The 17,473-nt window shown below is 46.7% G+C and overlaps 1 protein-coding gene across 5 annotated transcripts in view; it reads right to left on the bottom strand.

Moving 5' to 3' along the window:
* ITGA9 (integrin subunit alpha 9) overlaps positions 1-1,250 on the bottom strand; it is a 291,253-nt gene extending 290,003 nt beyond the window's left edge. For all 5 annotated transcript variants that reach the window (XR_010598391.1, XM_042860327.2, XM_005302712.5 and 2 more), the window contains exon 1: positions 747-1,250. Coding sequence is in view for 4 of the 5 variants with exons in the window: in XM_042860327.2 (XP_042716261.2) it covers positions 747-925 (179 nt within the window). In the remaining variant the exon portion in view is untranslated. The remainder of the gene's footprint in view (positions 1-746) is intronic.
* Positions 1,251-17,473: the final 16,223 nt, after the last annotated feature.

The raw sequence follows: 17,473 nt of genomic DNA, 5'->3' as shown, positions 1-17,473 counted from the left end.
AACTGAAAATTACTAGTAATCTTCTTACTGAGCGAGAGTTTAACCTCCATGGTGAGTTGAGGTGACACTTCACACTTGGGAAACGGAGAAGACTAATTAAAGGCCAAAAGCCCACAAACCAACCACAGGACCATTTTACTATAGGAGAGCTTCCCCCTGCAGCAGGCTCCTCTGGATGCTGCCGAGAAAGAGAAACTCCCGTCCTCAGAGTGATAAAGGCCCCCAGACCTGCCAAGGCACACTGTTTTGGGGAAGGCAGCCCCTCCTGCAGGGCATTAGACCCATAGACTTTAAGGCCAGAAGGGACCATCGTGATCATCTAGTTTGACCGCCTGCACATTGCAGGCCACTGAATCTCACCCACCCACTCCTGCAATAGACCCCTAACCTCTGGCTGAGTTACTGGAGTCCTCAAATTATGGGTTAAAGACAGCGTGATGTCTCTCCCTTCTTGCCACCAAGGATTTTGCTGCCCTGTTTCAACCAGGCAGTTAAAATCTCCCTCATTCGAGTGGTCACAGATATACCTTGAGACAGCTGCAATATCCTGAGCTATCTACTGGGGAGCGGGGAGAGAAGAAATGGACTCCACCTGGCTTGGAGCCGGGGAATCTAAAAAGGTGGGGGATTGAGGCCGGAGGGGAGGCGGCTGAGAGGTGCCAGCGCCACTTCCAAGTGGCACATTCACGTGGAACGAAAGCAGCAGCAGCTCCCCGCCACAGAGCCAGTCCCTCTGCCCTACTCACCAGCGGGTATTATCGTAGTAATGCTCCAGCACCGAGTATCCAAAGAAGGAGCCATTGGGCCCCTGGTAGACCACCGGGTGATCCAGGTCCACGTTGTAGGAATAAGCCAAGGCCACTGCTATCAAACCCACCAGCACTTTAAACCAACTCCGCTTGGCCTTCCACTGGGGTCCAGGCATCCTGCGGGGCAGGGCAGGGAGCGCGTGTGCGGGGGAGCGCCTCTGTCCTGGGGAAATCCAGCGCCTGCCCCCCTCACTGCAGGCAGCCCGGGGTGCGGGGTGTTAAACTGGAGTTGAAACGAGCATACAACAAACAATCCAGCCCCAGCCCGTGGAGTCCCGGGAGCTCCGGAAAGCGCCGCGCAGCCCGCCCGGTCCGGCTGAAGCCTGCAGCAGAGGGGCTGGGTGGGCTGCAGCCAGGGATTCTGACTCAGTCCTGGAGCAGCCAGGGACTTTTGTGGCCGCCTCGCGGAGACGCTCCAGTTCGCTCCAATCCCCGGGGCGCAGGGAGTGGAGGCAGCGCTCCCCTGCCTGGGACAGCGCCGGCCCCAAAACTACAGCGGCGGCGCCCTCTAGCGGCCGCAGCCTCGGCTCGTTCCCTCAGCAACGCAGCACCTTCGCTAGCTAAGGGGATGGATCCCCTTGGTGAGGGGACCCACGGAAATTCTCTCCCTCTCCTTCCATATCCCCTTTTACTTACACCCACCCACCCACCCACCCACACACCCCTGATGCTCGAAAGCTTCCCCTTCAGGGAATGATTTCCCACTGCTCCTTCTGTATTTCTGGAGTTTGCATTATCACTTGTTCTGTACATCAAGGTGCACTATTTACTTCAGCCCTCAGCATCCAAAACATGTTGTAGTTCCCCTAATCGAGGAATTACACTCAACAGCCCGTTTTCTTCCTCCCTCTCTCAGTTGTTTCATTAACAACAATACTTGGCAATTCTAAAGCATGTTTAATCTTCAGAAAGACCTATGAGCTCAAATATCTCAACATCCCTGTGAGGTGGGCACATTCACCCTGATTTACAAATGGGGGAACTGAAGCAACAAGCAGTTAGGTGACTTGCAAAGACAATTGAGGGAATCAGTGGCAAAGCTGGGATTCAAAAAATCAGAATTCCTGGCTTCTATTCCTGTGCCAAGCCCACTGCCAGCGGTACTTCAGTAGCAGCAGCATTCATTCTGCAGCAGTTTATTTGTAGAAGGAAGCCATGGAAAAACCGCCTCCCTCTTAATTATCGGCTCCCCGATTGTACATGTTTAATAGCTTCCCGTCCAGACAATGTGGCCCTCTTCTTTAGATATTATGCTATTTGCATTGTCAAACCTCTGGTGTAGTATACCATGTTTATATCAATTCTGTCCAGATCCTTACACCTGCACGCCAATCTGCTTGACTTCCCCTTCATGCTCAAGTCAGTCACTTCATCTGTGTCCTGTCTTCACCTCATATACTTTTTCCCGCTGCTCATTTTACACTCAAGCTTACAACTATCAATCACCCACACACAGCTGGACTGATCCCAGGAAGAACTGTGCAGAATTGATATGAGAAAGAAAGAGTGAGTCAGAAAACGGAGGGCCTAAAAATGTTTTAAAAAATTACTCCTGCCTCATTTTAAACTTCCCCCACTGTTCCTTGCATCCTTCATTGGGGGGCATTAGCTGCACCATGAGGTAGGCTTCATTTTGTGGGGCCTGATCCAAGTCTCGTTGAACAGAATGCGATTCTTGCCCATTCAATGGCAGATCAAGCAGGCCCTCATTAATGATGTATTTATCACTGTTCCTTTATTATGGTGTATGACCATTTAATATATTATGTTCATAGATACAAATATTTTGTATTCCATGTATATAAAGGCAAAGATATGACAGACAATGAATGTTTTCTAAGATTGTTTGAGAGTAGCATAATGCTTAACAAATAGGGTGGAGAGAACACTTTTCCACACCTCTAGTCTTTAGCATATGATCAAACCTCTGTTTTTAAAAGCTTATTTAAAATGTTAGAGGAAAAAAAGTTTATTTTTCAGTAAAAACCATGCTCATTTAGATCATATTAACTATATTCAAACCTGAAAAGAATGAACTTCATGAAAAGATTATCACAGGACTTTCAGAACTGTGCGACCAGTATGGATAAAAGTAATCTGGTTGAGGAGGAAAGTCAATATACGCTGATCAGGCAAATTCCACAGACGACATGCAATCCCATTAATAACACCAAGCCAAATTCTTTGCATTTTGAAGCAGGAAAGCAACAGGGCTTTCCAATTAATTATCTGATTACTGAACAAGGCTAAACAGCTCTCCAATCAAATTAGAGGAAATGGGAGATGACACACTAATTCTGTGGAGAGAATGTTGGACATCTCCATTTCCAGGGGGAAGAGAGAAGCTACATGGCTGGATTAGGTGAACAAAACATTGGCCTGTCACCATGTAGAACTCACAGGAGAGCTTGTCTTCTAAAAATGGCATGATTGGAGGTGTGTCAGTCCATAAAAGAGATCAGCTCCCATTGCATGGCAAGGAAACCTATTCAGAACATGGTCTAGACACTTGACTTCCAGCCACCTTTTTTGGGGGGAGGGGTGGGGGGCACTGTGATTTTGCATGGCTGGGGCCTGATCCTGCAACATCTAAACTGATACGAGTTTTGCCATTGGTTTCAGTGGGAGTATGATAAGAATCAGTGTCTCCAAGTAAGGACATTTTCTTAAAGGAGATGGGAAAACTCATATTGTAGGTTAGTCTGAAAAAAAAAACCTGTCATGAATTTAAACATTAACTATTGCAGGCACACCTAATATATGGCCACTGAATGAGTATAAAGCTAAAAATGAGGACTAAGAAAAAAGGTATACATATTTTAACACCTTGAGCGCATGTGCCAAACCTTTATCATGAAACTAGTAGAGCTGGCTTTAACTATCTTTATCTACATCCATCTGGACCTATTCTGTCTGCAAACTTTCTTGTTTATAGATCTCTAAGTACCTACTTAACTGCCATATACATATGGATAGATACAAAAGCAGATTAGGTAAATCATACCTGTAAATCAAGGCTATAATTATAGCCTTGTGGTGTCTCCATGAATCACAAAAGGAGAACTAGTGTTATTACTCTGTATTACACTTTTGCTTTAATTCTACCACAAGTCATTGAGCTAGATGAATCTTCTTTAGGAAAACATCCAGTCCTGATTTAAGCACTCCAAGTGAAGTAGGATTTAGTATATGGAGATTTACCTTACCAGTCTGTTCAATGGTTAGTCATATCCTTCTGTTCAACTCTACTAAACATTTGCAATTTTATTTTCAGTTTGAACTTGGCCAATTTCAACTTCCACTTACTGGACCTTGTTATGCCTATGTCTGCTAGATTAATGAATACCTTATCCCCAGATATCTACTACTCCCTCGGAGGGGTGATTATAAATTGTGATCGACTCACCCCTTAAACCTTCACTTTACATGGATCTCCTTTAGCCTAAGGCACATTTTCCAGTCCAGGCTCAGCTCAAGCCAGTGTGCTAAAAATAGGAGGTTTGATGTTATGGCACTGGCGGTGGCTCATGCTAGCTGTCCAAGACTACACCCACCCGACCTCCTGGGCCCAAGCGTGGGTAAGTGGCCCGAGCCACTACCAAATGCTGCAGTATCCACACTACTAGTTTTAGCACACTAGCTCGAGCTGAGCTCGCACAAGTCGGTCTACCCGGGCTGGGAATCACACCTCCCAGCCGCAGGTAGACATATGCTAAGGTAAATGGTGATGACAACTGTGTGTGCAGAGTCATTCCTATCATGTCAATCAGAGAGCTAGAGTGCTAGTCACATTTGAACTCTGATCATGGTCTTCCCTTCAGCATCCTACTCACCAAACAGAAAATCATTATCAGAACCTTGGTGTGCTCTGTCACTAACAGAGATATTCAGATCTCTAGAATCAGTGCACCACAGCAGTCAAGTGACTAACACCTTCACAAATTGTCCCCATTGGTCTACAGGGGCCTCCTCATTTTTCGTATTGCAGGGGTATAAAATCAATTGTTTTAGATAATTAAGGAATTCAGGTTTCAATACCATACATTTAATGGGGTGCCTGCATTAACCTTTCTAGAGCCAGAAATAAATGCATAATATTATTAACTTGGTGGTTGTTGTTCCATTTGGCTGCAGCTAATTCTCTAGAGCAAACGTGAGAGTAAGAAACTATCACGTTATTGGTACTGTTACTTCCTGATGTTCGCTCTTTTGACTGCTTGCCCTTATCTTCCTTGAATAGCTCTACCACAGATTTTCCCATGTGGATTTTGAATTCGAAAAGCTTTTTCTAGGTTCAAGAGAGGGTCAAGACAAACCTTTAGCCAGCATAGGAGGCAGTAATTTAAGCAAACCACTCTTCCTCAAAGTCCTTCAATAAAAAACAACATCTGGCGGTTCAGCAATATTTTCAAACCCTCAATTTTCATAGGTGAAAATCAATTGTCCCTTTTAAGCATCTGATAATTGTTATTCTAAACTGTCTTGTTTCTGCAGTATCAGCTCCAGTTTATGAGCCAGGTATATTATTCTTCAATTGTTCTTGAAAATTCTTTATTTAAGTGGGACTTAAGTAGTGGATAGGCCTTGCACTGGCCTTCAGCATAGGGGTGAGTTTGATCCACTGTGACTTGGGGCCCACTTCTGCCCCAAAGAAACTTGTAAAGGGGTAGCTGCCACTCTAGCACCCCCTGGTGGGCGGGGATGCCTCTGCAGTGCCCTGCCTCTGGTAGCCTCCCTCTGAATGGCCCTGTAAGCATGCCAAAGGACTCTGACTGTATTTAGTATTAAACCAGCCCCACAAAGGGATGCAGTAAACGCTGAGAAAGTCCCAAACCGTATTCTCTACCTGAAGCCATCGGTTCCCAGCTCTCACTCAGCCCTCTTGCCCTGCCTCAGTTCTCTCAATCAGCCACACTCCTACCTCTTCCTGCTGCTGTTTATATTAAATCGCTTGGTTTCCCCTCAGGGAAGGTGCTCCTCTTGTAATCAGAGCTGGCTCAGCCCCAGGCCAGACACCCTGTTACATAACTGTATAATTAAAATATTACACATTATACTATACAGCATATTGTTATACACCTCTACCCCAATATAACAGGACCCGATATAACAGGAATTCGAATATAACACGGTAAAGCAGTGCTCTGGGGGTGGGCGGGGCTGCGTGCTCCGGTGGATCAAAGCAAGTTCGATATAACACGGTTTTACCTATAACGCGGTAAGATTTTTTGGCTCCCGAGGACAGTGTTATATCGGGGTAGAGTGTATTTCTAAAATGTTTGTTATCATCCACACATCGGTAAGACCCAAAACTCGGCTGGAACTAAATAGAAAAAGATCTCCCAATCAGGTATTATTTTCCTTTGATAGAGCTTTCTTCAGTGAATCCAGATCCTGCATTTCAGCACTCACTTAATAGACCTTGATTCAGCAGTCCATCCTTACTCAAGGTGCTTAATCAAGCACTTACTTAACTTGCTTAAGTTTTATTGACTTTAGTGGGACTTCAGGGCATGCCTAAAGATAAGCATGTGCTTAAAATACTTTAATGAGCTGGGGACCATAGTATCTGTGTATACTCCATGGGTTGCTAATGGAAAATAACTCCTGGAACTCAAATTGATTCCCAACAACATGGGTCAGTGTATTTTATGTATAAACAACACACAGAGTACATTTTCACACATCATACTGGAAATACAAAATGTGTATAATGTAGTAAACATAGTAGTAATATAAAAATAAAATGGGAGAAACATTTATATCGAATTGCTCTTCTGTTTACTAGCAGTGGTTTCAGTAGTAATGCTAACTAGAAAAGCACATTTTGATTTCACATTGACATGAGTGGTATTAGATACTTAGGCACTCAAAGCTGACTGAATCTCATTACCACAGCACATGGATCAATTGATCAAAAAGCTTTTATCATTACAATCTGAGTAGACATTTTTTATTTGGTAACATACTGTAATAGAACCCTTTATTTTTGATTTATATTATTTAAGTGCCTGTCCCAGGCTCTACAGATAAAATCTATAAAAAAAACAAACCACCCAGCAATGTATTCCAAAAATACATGTAAAAAAAAAAAAAAATCAGCTAGTCTGTAGTTCAGCATTGCCTTCTCAGAGACACCCCCTACCCAATCTGTGATTAACTCAGCCCTCCCCAGAGGCACGAACAAATGGGCCTGCTTTAGTGCATGCCCTGAAAGTCAACAGCTTTGGGATATATTAGACCAAAGTGGGAGAGAGTTAATTCCCAAATCAATGACATGCCAGCAGACCCATCTCTTTTTAAACTGGAGTGGGAACGAGGGGAATCTAGTTCAGCTCAGTGGTTTGAGCATTGGCCTACTAAACCCAGGGTTGTGAGTTCAATCCTTGTGGGGGCCACTTAAGGATCTGGGGCAAAAATCAGTACTTGGTCCTGCTAGTGAAGGCAGGGGGCTGGACTCGATGATCTTTCAAGGTCCCTTCCAGTTCTAGGAGATGGGATACCACCTCCACTGATCATGACTGCAGTTGTACTGCACAAGGAGACAGGCTGTAACTCAAGTACGCAGGTCTGAAATCAGTCTGGTCTTGTTAGGTCAAAACCAAGACCTCAAAACTCTGCCTGGAAACCAATAAGCAACCAGTGCAGATCCTCATGAACTGGTGTCATGTGATCCCAGAAAGATACTTGACTCAGCAAACAAATTGCCACATTCGGCACCAGTTTCAGTTTCCAAGATGACTTAAGGTACAGCCCCATGAAGATCATGTCATAGCTGTTTAATCTGGAAGTGACAAAGGCATGGATCATGGTAGCAAAAATCTGTATCCAAGAAGAAAGTTAGCAAACTTCTGATCCAGTGCAGATGAAAAAAAGCCATCCTGATCACAGATAATATATGATAATCGAAAAGCAACCAGCAATCTAACAACCACCCCAAACTGCCAACTTATATAACAAATATCATACACATACACATATAGTCAAAATGGCTGATTGAATATTTAGCAAATTCATTTGCTATCATAATCTCAATCTTGCTTGGCCCAATTTGGTAAGATAACTAGCTAGCTCTCATCCATGTCTCAGTTTCAAACAGACACTGGGTAAGATCTGTTGAATGTATCATCTGTATCACCAGAGATGGAGACAGAGCTGCGTGTCATCAGCATACGGAAGGCACCATTAACCCATTACCTCTTCACCAGAAATGGGCAAATTGTTCGAGCAAATTTCCCTCCCCCCCAAAAAATGCAGGTTCAGGTCAACTGAAACATTTCATGAAATTTGTGTCAAATTCACAAAGTTGTTTTGATTGACCTTTTTTTCTTAATTAGAAAAAGTTGCAAGGGTTTGTTTTAACATTGAAATATTTTATTGTGACTAATTTTCTATTCAAAATTACTTTGATTTGAAGCTTACTTCACTATGAAAAAAATAATAAGTAAAAGTCCTCAAATTAAATTAAGTGTTTTGCTCAACCAGAATTAAATTATTTTTGGTTTGCTGAAAAATGAAAAGAAAAAAAGAAAAAAGTGTTTCAGCTCAACCAAAAACAATTTAAAAAATGTTTTGGTACAGCTAGTGAACCAAAAAAATCTGTTATTTGCACAGCTCTATGCTTACTAACCCTTTTAACAGTCTCGTACACATTCTGAATGAAGAGATGAACCGGGTAGCACCCCACATGAGAGAGCCTTCAGGTTAGAGGAACAGCTGCCTAATACTACCCTATAGGACCTCACAGAGAGAAAAGAACAAAGCCATCTGAAAGCAACCCCATCCACACACACCAGTGGAGAGTCAACACCTAATGACCAATGGGACCAAAGACAGCTGATAAATCTAGTATCACTATGGACAACTGTTCTTCATCCATTGCCAGGAGGGGATCAGCCAAAACCACAAAAAGCACGTTTTCCATACCAACCCCAGACTGACAAGGATTCGAGTCGCTGAGACATCCAGGTATTGGGAGTTCTTGCCACAACCTTCTTAATCATTTTAACCCAAACGGAACCTCCCTGTCCACAACTGTTGTCTCCTTTGCTCTCTGCAGACAGCTGCTTCCTCCCCTCCCCAACAATCCCTGGGACAATAGGCAATTTTGGAAGGAAAACAAATTTCAGCCTGTAAACTAAGGGTGAAATCCTAACTCCCATTGACTTTGTTCCGTTTTGTTATGTGCAGGCAGAGTAGACCACATTGCAACCCTCTCCGTGACTCATCCAATATCTCTGTAGTGCTACCATAGGAATCTATAGAACTGCTAGTTACAAAAAACTAATCCATCCCACTATCTGAGCTATTGTTCTATTCCAAGTCCTGCACGTGACTCTGACATGATGAAACCCACTATCAGAGATCGTAAACCATTTCCTACCCTGTTCTAACAAGAGAGACAGGAGCCCTATTCTGTAATTAAGTGGACATTTAAAATATTACCATGTCACAGGGTGCTCCACTCACCGCTGGTCTGGCGCCTCCTCCTGGTCACTCTAGGGATTACCTCTCAAGGCTGACATCTCCATCTGCAGTTTGCACACCGTCACTCTGACTCTGATCTGCAGCGCCTCTCACTCCAGGACCAACAGTGTCCTCTTCATGCCTTAGTCCTCCAGGGTTCAGTCCATCAACAGTCCCAGGCAGTCCTCCCATTCACTGCCCAAGTCATGGGTGGAAGGTGAAGCTTCCCTTTGCCATGCCTCTTCCAGTCAAGGCCCCACCTCTGCTCTCAGCACCCACCATAGCCCTGGCCCAAGCTGGGGGGAGAACTCTCTGCCCTGACTGGAGCTCCGAGCCCCTCCCCTGTTCTGCCCCTTCTGCCTGCAGCCCTGCATATGGCCCCACCCCCTTCCTCCCCTTTCCCCAATGGCCACACCCCATTCTACCCACAGCTCTGCCCCCATTCTGCCCTCACCTCCCTCAGCCCTGCCCCCACTCCACTTCTTCCCACATACCTCAGGCCCCGGCCCCACTCCACTGTGGTCTTGAGACCAGAAAAGGTCTGTGTCCCTGTGGCAGCTCCAGGACCACGGCAGGGAGCAAGAGCTCCTCTAGCCCCAGGGCTGTGGTGGGGGGAGATTTTTCTAGGGGGGCTCAAATCCACCACTGCACCCCCAGTAGCACGAGGCTTAGCCTCCCCTCACCTCCATTACACGCCACCCATGACCCCATTGCCACTCCCTCAGGCCCACCCTCTATGCCGAGGTGAAGTCTAAGGATGCTCAACTTAGTAGTTCTGGGCTTCCTCTCTTTACCCTCGCTGCTCCTTCCCACCACTCTGGTTCCCCTTCTCTCCCTGGGAGTACCAGCTCCAAAAACCCCTCCTCCCTTTTCCCAAGGAGTGACTAGTGACTGGACCCTTTCCAAGGAGCCCTCAAACACTCCTCTCTCTCCCCAGAGAGTGACTGCCCTTTCCCAGCAGCCCATAGGCTGTAGCCCCCTACCTGGCTTTACAGGCTCTGCCTGTTCCTGCACAGTTGAGCCTGTTCCTAATCAATCTCCTGCTCCCTGACTCCTGCTCCAGGTGCAGCCTCTGGAGTTAATTGGCCTATTCCATTCAGTCCTGTGTGGGGTGGACACCCCATCACATACTGCTTGTATTCTTCTTACACAGCTTTTAAGCTGATATATCACATGGCTTTCTGTAACAGTAGATGTGGGCTACAGCTTAAGACAAAAGCTAGTTGATTTATGTTTTTAAAAGGAAAAAGGTGATTTCTAAAATTCATTCTAGTTTAAATCATGAAAACTAAAAAGTATTTAACTCTAAAGGGCCTGATCCAATTCTGTTGAAGCTGAAATAAAGGATTCCACAAGACTTCAGTGGCAGTTGGATTGTTCAGGGCCTTAATCATTAAGCAGTGCTTGATTCCAAACTTGTTTATTTTATTCCAGTAAACCACAGCAAAAGGATAACAAGCAAAGGGACAATCACTACACAGATACATATATAGAATACAGAAAGCTTGTGAAATACAGATTATATGATGGATCCTGTTATCATACCATTTTGCAATCACCCTGGGTATTATCAAACTTCATTTATTCATAATCCAACCAGAGCCTCTATTTTCCCAGCTAACTTCTAATTCTAACTTAATTACCCAGAGACAGTGTTGATCACATGACAAGTTTGGGCCACTTGTCCAAAGATCCAATTTACAACACAGCTTTCAAACATTTTGCAGGGAATTTGTATCACATCTGCTTTTTATTAGCTAGCCATGCAATGTTTATTATTTCACATGTTAACTATCATACAATACTTGTGTGAAAAGTTCAGATGAACAATAACCTATTTATCAAGTCTGAAACAGCCAAACCAGTTCACCAAAAAAATGACACATTTTGCAGTTTTTGTGCATGTGCACACTAAGCTTGATTCCTTAATTAAGTAATTTGGGACATACAGGATCCTGTTGTGACCCATTTATTCCTAAATTGCCTATTATGTTATGTCTAAATTGTGGTATGTTACACATATACAGTAGTTCAGAAACTGTAAGACTCTATAGGATTTATTATTGCCAGCATGTGGAAAAGGTATTGCCAAGAGAGGCATTGTTACCAGGCTTAGGAAGGAGATTGAATTGGAGAGTCTGGATGATGGGAAGACAGTGCTATCAGTGGCAAAGAAAACCTCCAGAGGCAAATTCTCTAGTGGTGTAAATCCACTAAAGTCAATGAGGTTATGCCAGCACAGAATACCCTATTCACCATACCCATGATAAAATACATATAGGCAAAGAGTGTGAGGGGAACTAGGAAAAGTGCAAAACATATAATCGACTATAATTTAAGAGAGATGTTGTCACACCGCTGGCAGTGTGAAATATAGATCCTAGGATCGATTCTGAGATCCAACCATTTTGCAATTTCTCTGGGGTATTACCTAACTGCATTGATTATAATCCAATTGTAGCATCTATTTTCCCAGCTCACCTCCAATTTTGATTCGTTTACCCAGAGAGACAAGCAATGTTCTGGGAGGAAACGACGACTAGCTTAGTGGTGCAAGAAAATTACAAATATTTTTGGGTAAAGGTTGCAATTTTGTGTGCCCAGCCATTTTGCCTTTTGTGAAACTTTCATATAATGTCCGGTTTCACACAGAAATTAAAACTGGATTTTTACATTATGCTGGGGAAATTTGTCTTAAGTCTGAACAAAATTTTTAAATCTGAGTTCAGAAAATGCCTGGGTTTTCTACATAGAATAGAAGATGGGATTGTGCACTAATGGGCCAAAAAGTGCAAAGTGAAAATAAACAGTACTGTCTGCCTGTTTCAAGTGACATGTTTTTAGCAACACTAAACAGAGCTGAACCTCCTCTGATCCTCCACTTGCTTCTGTGGAGATTTCCCAAATGGCAGCTGCAAAGGTAGGTTTTTTGAAGCAAACGTTTCAAAATGCAGCCACTGACTATCACACCAAGGTGCAGGGAACAACAAATGGCTCAAACTCCAGCCCAATCACTGACTCTATAGCCTTTACAGTTTAGACAAATGATGTGCCTGCAATCAATCCCTCCTCCTTGTGTGTGGTTAATAAAGTTGCATATCCCAGACTATGGCATGGTAGCCACATGCCACGCTTCCACCTTCAGTGGAAGGGAGGGACCTCTGCACAGAACAGCTCATATGATCAGGGCCACAGTTAGTAACAACGTCCATGAAGCTATTTTCAGGGGATTCATTTAATTACTTCCCTGGCAAAATGAAAAATTGGTTTAGGCTCACGTCCATCCCAACACGTGATATTAAACAAACTTTGCCACGCTCATGATTAGCTGGCAACAGCATTGACATGACAAGTTAATTCTCACCTTGTCAAAAGAGCATGAACAGGAGTTATTTTTACCTCCTTTTGTCTACTGAGTTTATTCAGTTCCTTAACTATAATTCCATTCCTGAAGGGGCTGGCTGGAAACCATCAAGCTCCCACAGCCACAGAAGGATGTATATAACAATACATACATTGAATTTTGCTAGTAGTCAATAGAAAAGCTTATCTAAAGTAAAGACCAACTTCAGCTTCCTCCCAGTCAGCATCTCTCCCATCCTTTACATTAAACCTAAAACTCAGTCAATAATGTCTGAATGCATTTCCCCTCTTTAGCAGTCTCTCCCCACTATATGAAGCACCCAGCAGTGCAGCTGTGTTTTGTGGCTTTTATGCATACCATCCTCTCCTCGGGCAACTGCTTGTTCCAGTGTGATGATGACACAAACACTGGGAACAGTCAAAGAGGAGAAAGAGCAAAGAACATTTAATATAAAACAATAGACACCTGAATTTCAAATGGTGTTTAAAATACCAACTGAAATGACTATGTTATTGTCACGGAATCACTGGGAGATGCTCTGGAACTACTCCATATGAAGCCAGTCAGGACTCTGGGGGAGCATTCCTCTTCTCTCTGAGCATACTGTCACCAGGACAAGAAGCTTACACAGCTTCGACCTTCCTGAATCTGACCTTGGACCATTCAGCATCGCTGTCTACACCGTGCTCTTCCCACAGCAAGGCCGCCCGGGCTCCTGGGAAAGCCAGAGGGTCCCGCACCCAGATTCTGCAGTCAGATGTGACTCTCAGCCAGCGGGTAAAACAGGTTTATTAGTCAACAGGAACACAGCATAGGACAGAACTTGTTAGCACAGAAATCAGTGATTTTCAGCCAAATCCATCTTGGGGAGCCCATGGCCAAAAGCCCTGGACTCCCCCTCTTCTAGTCCCCCCAAGCAGACTGCCAGCTTCCAGCAACCCGACCTCAGACACCCCCGTTGTTCCTCTTCCTTGTCTTTATCTCGTTTCCTGGGCAAAGAGTCACCTGGTTGCATCCGCCTCAGGGTCTCAGGTTATCAAGGGCACCGGTCATAGCATACGTGCAGGCAGCTGGAGCAGCCTCACCTGCCCCAGAGGTCTCAGCCAAAGTCACACACCCCTATTCCTACCACCGAGGTATTGGTGCAGCATACAGGGAAACCGAGGCGCACACAGTATTCATGCAAAACAGTAAAACTCACATAGGCTCAACAGTAAGGCTCACATACAACATAACAAGGGAAAATCCCCACTTCATCACATCTCTCCCCTCTTTGAGAGGGAACGGAGTGGGGTCGCTTTAGCCAGTGGCCTGGGGAAGTTCAGTCCCCCCTCTCCGGGACAAAACATCAGCTATAACATTTGCACTCCTCTTAACATGGACCACCTCCATCTCATACTCCTGGAGGGACAGAGTCCACCTCAGGAGCTTGACACCAGCAGCTTGCATCTGGTGCAGCCACAGCAGGGCGAGTGGTCAGTGCACACAGCGAAGTGGCACCCAGATAGATCCAGCTGCAGCCTTTTAAGAGCCCACCCCAGGGCCAGGCATTCTTTCTCTATGGCCGCATAGCTCTGCTCAGGTACATGATGGGGTGTTTCTCCTGCTTTGCATCAGTGTGCATCTGCATAGGGTGACCAGACGTCCCGATTTTATCGGGACTGTCCCGATATTTGCTTGTTTGTCCCGTGTCCTGACTGATGTGCGGTCGGGACACTGAACAAACAAGCAATTTTTCCCTCTCTGGGGGCTCTCGCCCCCCCCCATCCCCGACTCCACCCCCTCCTTCCCCCATTGGCTCCCTCCCCAAATCCCCGTCCTGGCCCTGCCTCTTACCCAAGCACGTGGCATTCCTCCTCCCTCCCAGGCTTGTTGCTGTAATGGCGGCAAACCTGGAGGGAGGGGGTGGTGGCCGGCTTCCAGTTCCTGGAGCTGGTGAGTAGGGGCACCGGGCGGGCAGGGGGGCTGGCAAGGGGGCTACTCCCCCAGGAGGGCGACGGGGGTCTCCGGACCCAGGCAGGGGAGAGCGGCTCGGGGCTGCACAAGTGGCCATGTAAAGTTTATCGGCTCGGGGTGGACCCCGGCCAGCTCCTCGCCCCTGTAGGGGGGTAGCGTCCACTCCTCCCTCCTCATCCTGGCTCCTCAGCTGAGCCCCCCCGTCGCCCTCCTGGGGGAGCAGCCCCCCTGCCTGCCCGCCTGGTGCCCCTACTCACCAGCTCCAGGAACTGGAAGCTGGCTACCCTCCCCCCACACTCCAGGCTTGTGCCGGCATTCCAGCTGCAAGCCTGGGGAGAGGAGGAATGCCGCTCAGCTGAGGAGCCGGGATGACGGGGGAGGGGAGATTCGGCTCCTTACCTGGCCTGCGGCGGCTGGCGAGACATGCTGGCGCAGGGCGAGGAGCCGGCCGGGGTCCCCCCCCAGCCGATAAACTTTACGTGACCACTCATGCGGCCCTGAGCCGCTCTCCCCCGCCGCTGCCAGGGTCCGGAGCCCCGCGCCTCTAGCTCCAGCGGCTCCTTCCCTGCGGGATGGTGGGATGTGCTGCATGTGCCCGGGGCCTGAGTGGGGGCAGGTCCGCGGCATGGCCAGGGCCTGCTAATTCCCCCAGCACTTGCAAAACATTTTTTTTTTTCCCCTCCCACCAGCGTCCCGATATTTCCTGTCAGTGATCTGGTCACCCTACATCTGCACCACGCACAGCCCAGTGTCTGAGGCATGGGTGAACACCATAAATGGCTTGTCAAAGTCTGGGTTTCCCAGCACTGGGCCCTTGACCAGATCCTCCTTCAGCATGCAGAGAGCCCTCTGGCACTGCCTAGTCCAGACCAGCTTGTCTAGTTTACCCTTCTTGCATAACTCAGTGATGGGAGCTGACACAGAGCTAAAGCGGGGCACAAACCTCTGGTAGTACCCTGCCATCCCAATAAAGGCCTGGGCCTGTTTCTTAGTCTGGGGAGCAGGCCAGTCTCTGATCGCCTCCATCTTGTCCGGCTCTGGCTTTAGGCAGCTGCTCCCCACCTTGTGGCCCAAGTACAACACCTCTGCCATCCCCCGCTTGCACTTTCCAGCTTTTACAGTCAGCCCTGCATCCTGGAGGCGACTCAGCCCCCTCTTCACCTGGGACACATGGTCCTCCCAGGTCTGGCTAATGACCTGTAAAATTCTCCATCCCCCTCAGTAACTGATCGACCTGGTGCTAGTGGGTGACCAGCAGCTCCTTGAGGCCGAAAGGTAGGACCAGGAATTTGTACAGCCCCAAAGGGGTGACAAAAGCAGGTTTCAATCTGGCATCTGGATCCAAAGGCACCTGCCAGTAGCCTTTGGTGAGATCCCTGGTTGTGGGGTACCGAGTCACCCCCAACTTGTCTAGGATCTCATCAGGCCTAGGCATGGGGCAGGCACCAGACATGGTGATGGCATTGAGCTTCCGATAGGCCACACAGAATCGGATCAACCCATCTTTCTTGGGAACAAGCACCACGGGAGAAGCCCCGGGACTGGTGGATGGCTGGATCACCCCTAAAGCCAGTATGTCTCTGACCTCTCCCTCCAGGGCCTGGGCAGTGTTTCCTGTTACTCTGAATGCGGAACACCTGATGGGAGGGCCAGCTCCCGTCTTCACCCAGTGGACAGCTCAGTTAGTGAGCCAAGGTTGGTTGGAAAACAGCTGTTGGTCTGAATGCAGTACCTCTCACAGAAATCAGTGACTTTCAGCCAAGTCCATCTTGGGGAGTGCTGGGCCAGAAACCCTAGACTCTCCCTCTTCCTGTCCCCACAAGCAGATTGCCAGCTTCCAGCAACCCAACCTCAGACATCCCCATTGCTCCTCCTCCTTGTCTTTGTCTCGCTTCCCGGGCAAAGAGTCACCTGGTCGCATCCCCCTCCTCGGTCTCAGCCAAAGTCAGCCCTATTCCCACCACCGAGGTATTGGTGCAGCATACAGGGAAACTGAGGCACACACAGTATTCATGCAAAACAGTAAAGACTCACATACAACATAACAAGAGAAAATCCACACTTTGTCACAGTTATCTATAAATGCATGCAGAATGGAAAGTCAATTGTTACCCAACGAATGCCTGGGGCTGCACTGCCCTCACTGAGAGGAGACCATTTGGGTCCCAAGGGAGAATTCTAGAATGACCACTAGTTCCTCAGAGACTCTGCACCACCATGCAGGAGGTTTAAGTTCAATTTCCTGCTCCCAGAAATGGAAGGCTGTGTCTATTCAGAGTTTTTCTTAAAGTTTCTTACCTTTGCGACTCCACTAGTGGTAACAAAGGTAGGAGTTCTAGAGAAGACAAGGAGTTGGCGTTTTTGACAACCATGTTATCTAACTCCGCTCAAAGCCTAAATGATATAGTGGTAGAACAGTAGTGGCCACCAGTACCTTCTCTATAGTAGAGATTACAGTAATGCTACCCCTCCAGTGGAGCTGAGCAGTTGGTTCTGCAATAGAAGAATACTTAAAGACAAAAGTCAGTATAGATAAGGCCAAAGAGACTAGCACTGCAGCAGGTGAGCTTCCCATAGATAAGTGTCCTCTGCCTGGAAAAGGACAGCTTTAAAAGGCTCCAAAGGGAGTGCAGTGAAATCCTACTTGGTGTCCTGTAGTTTGAGGAAAGGGACAGACCATCCAGAGTTTCCACTAGAAATTATTCCTCCCTCAATTTCTTAGATCTATTCAAACCCTGGGCAGATCTTACATTTAGAGGGGATGTGAGACTCTCTGAAGCAGCGGAAGCAGCTTGCATGTCTATCACTGCAGGGAAAGACCTATGGCACGTCTGGCAGGGATTGAAGCCTAGTGTCTTGGGCATAACCTGTGCTCAAG

This window comes from Chrysemys picta, chromosome 2, assembly GCF_011386835.1.
Source record: "Chrysemys picta bellii isolate R12L10 chromosome 2, ASM1138683v2, whole genome shotgun sequence".
NCBI lineage: Eukaryota > Metazoa > Chordata > Testudines > Emydidae > Chrysemys > Chrysemys picta.
Note: the sequence above shows the minus strand (reverse complement) of the source record. Positions and strands in the feature narration are given on the sequence as shown.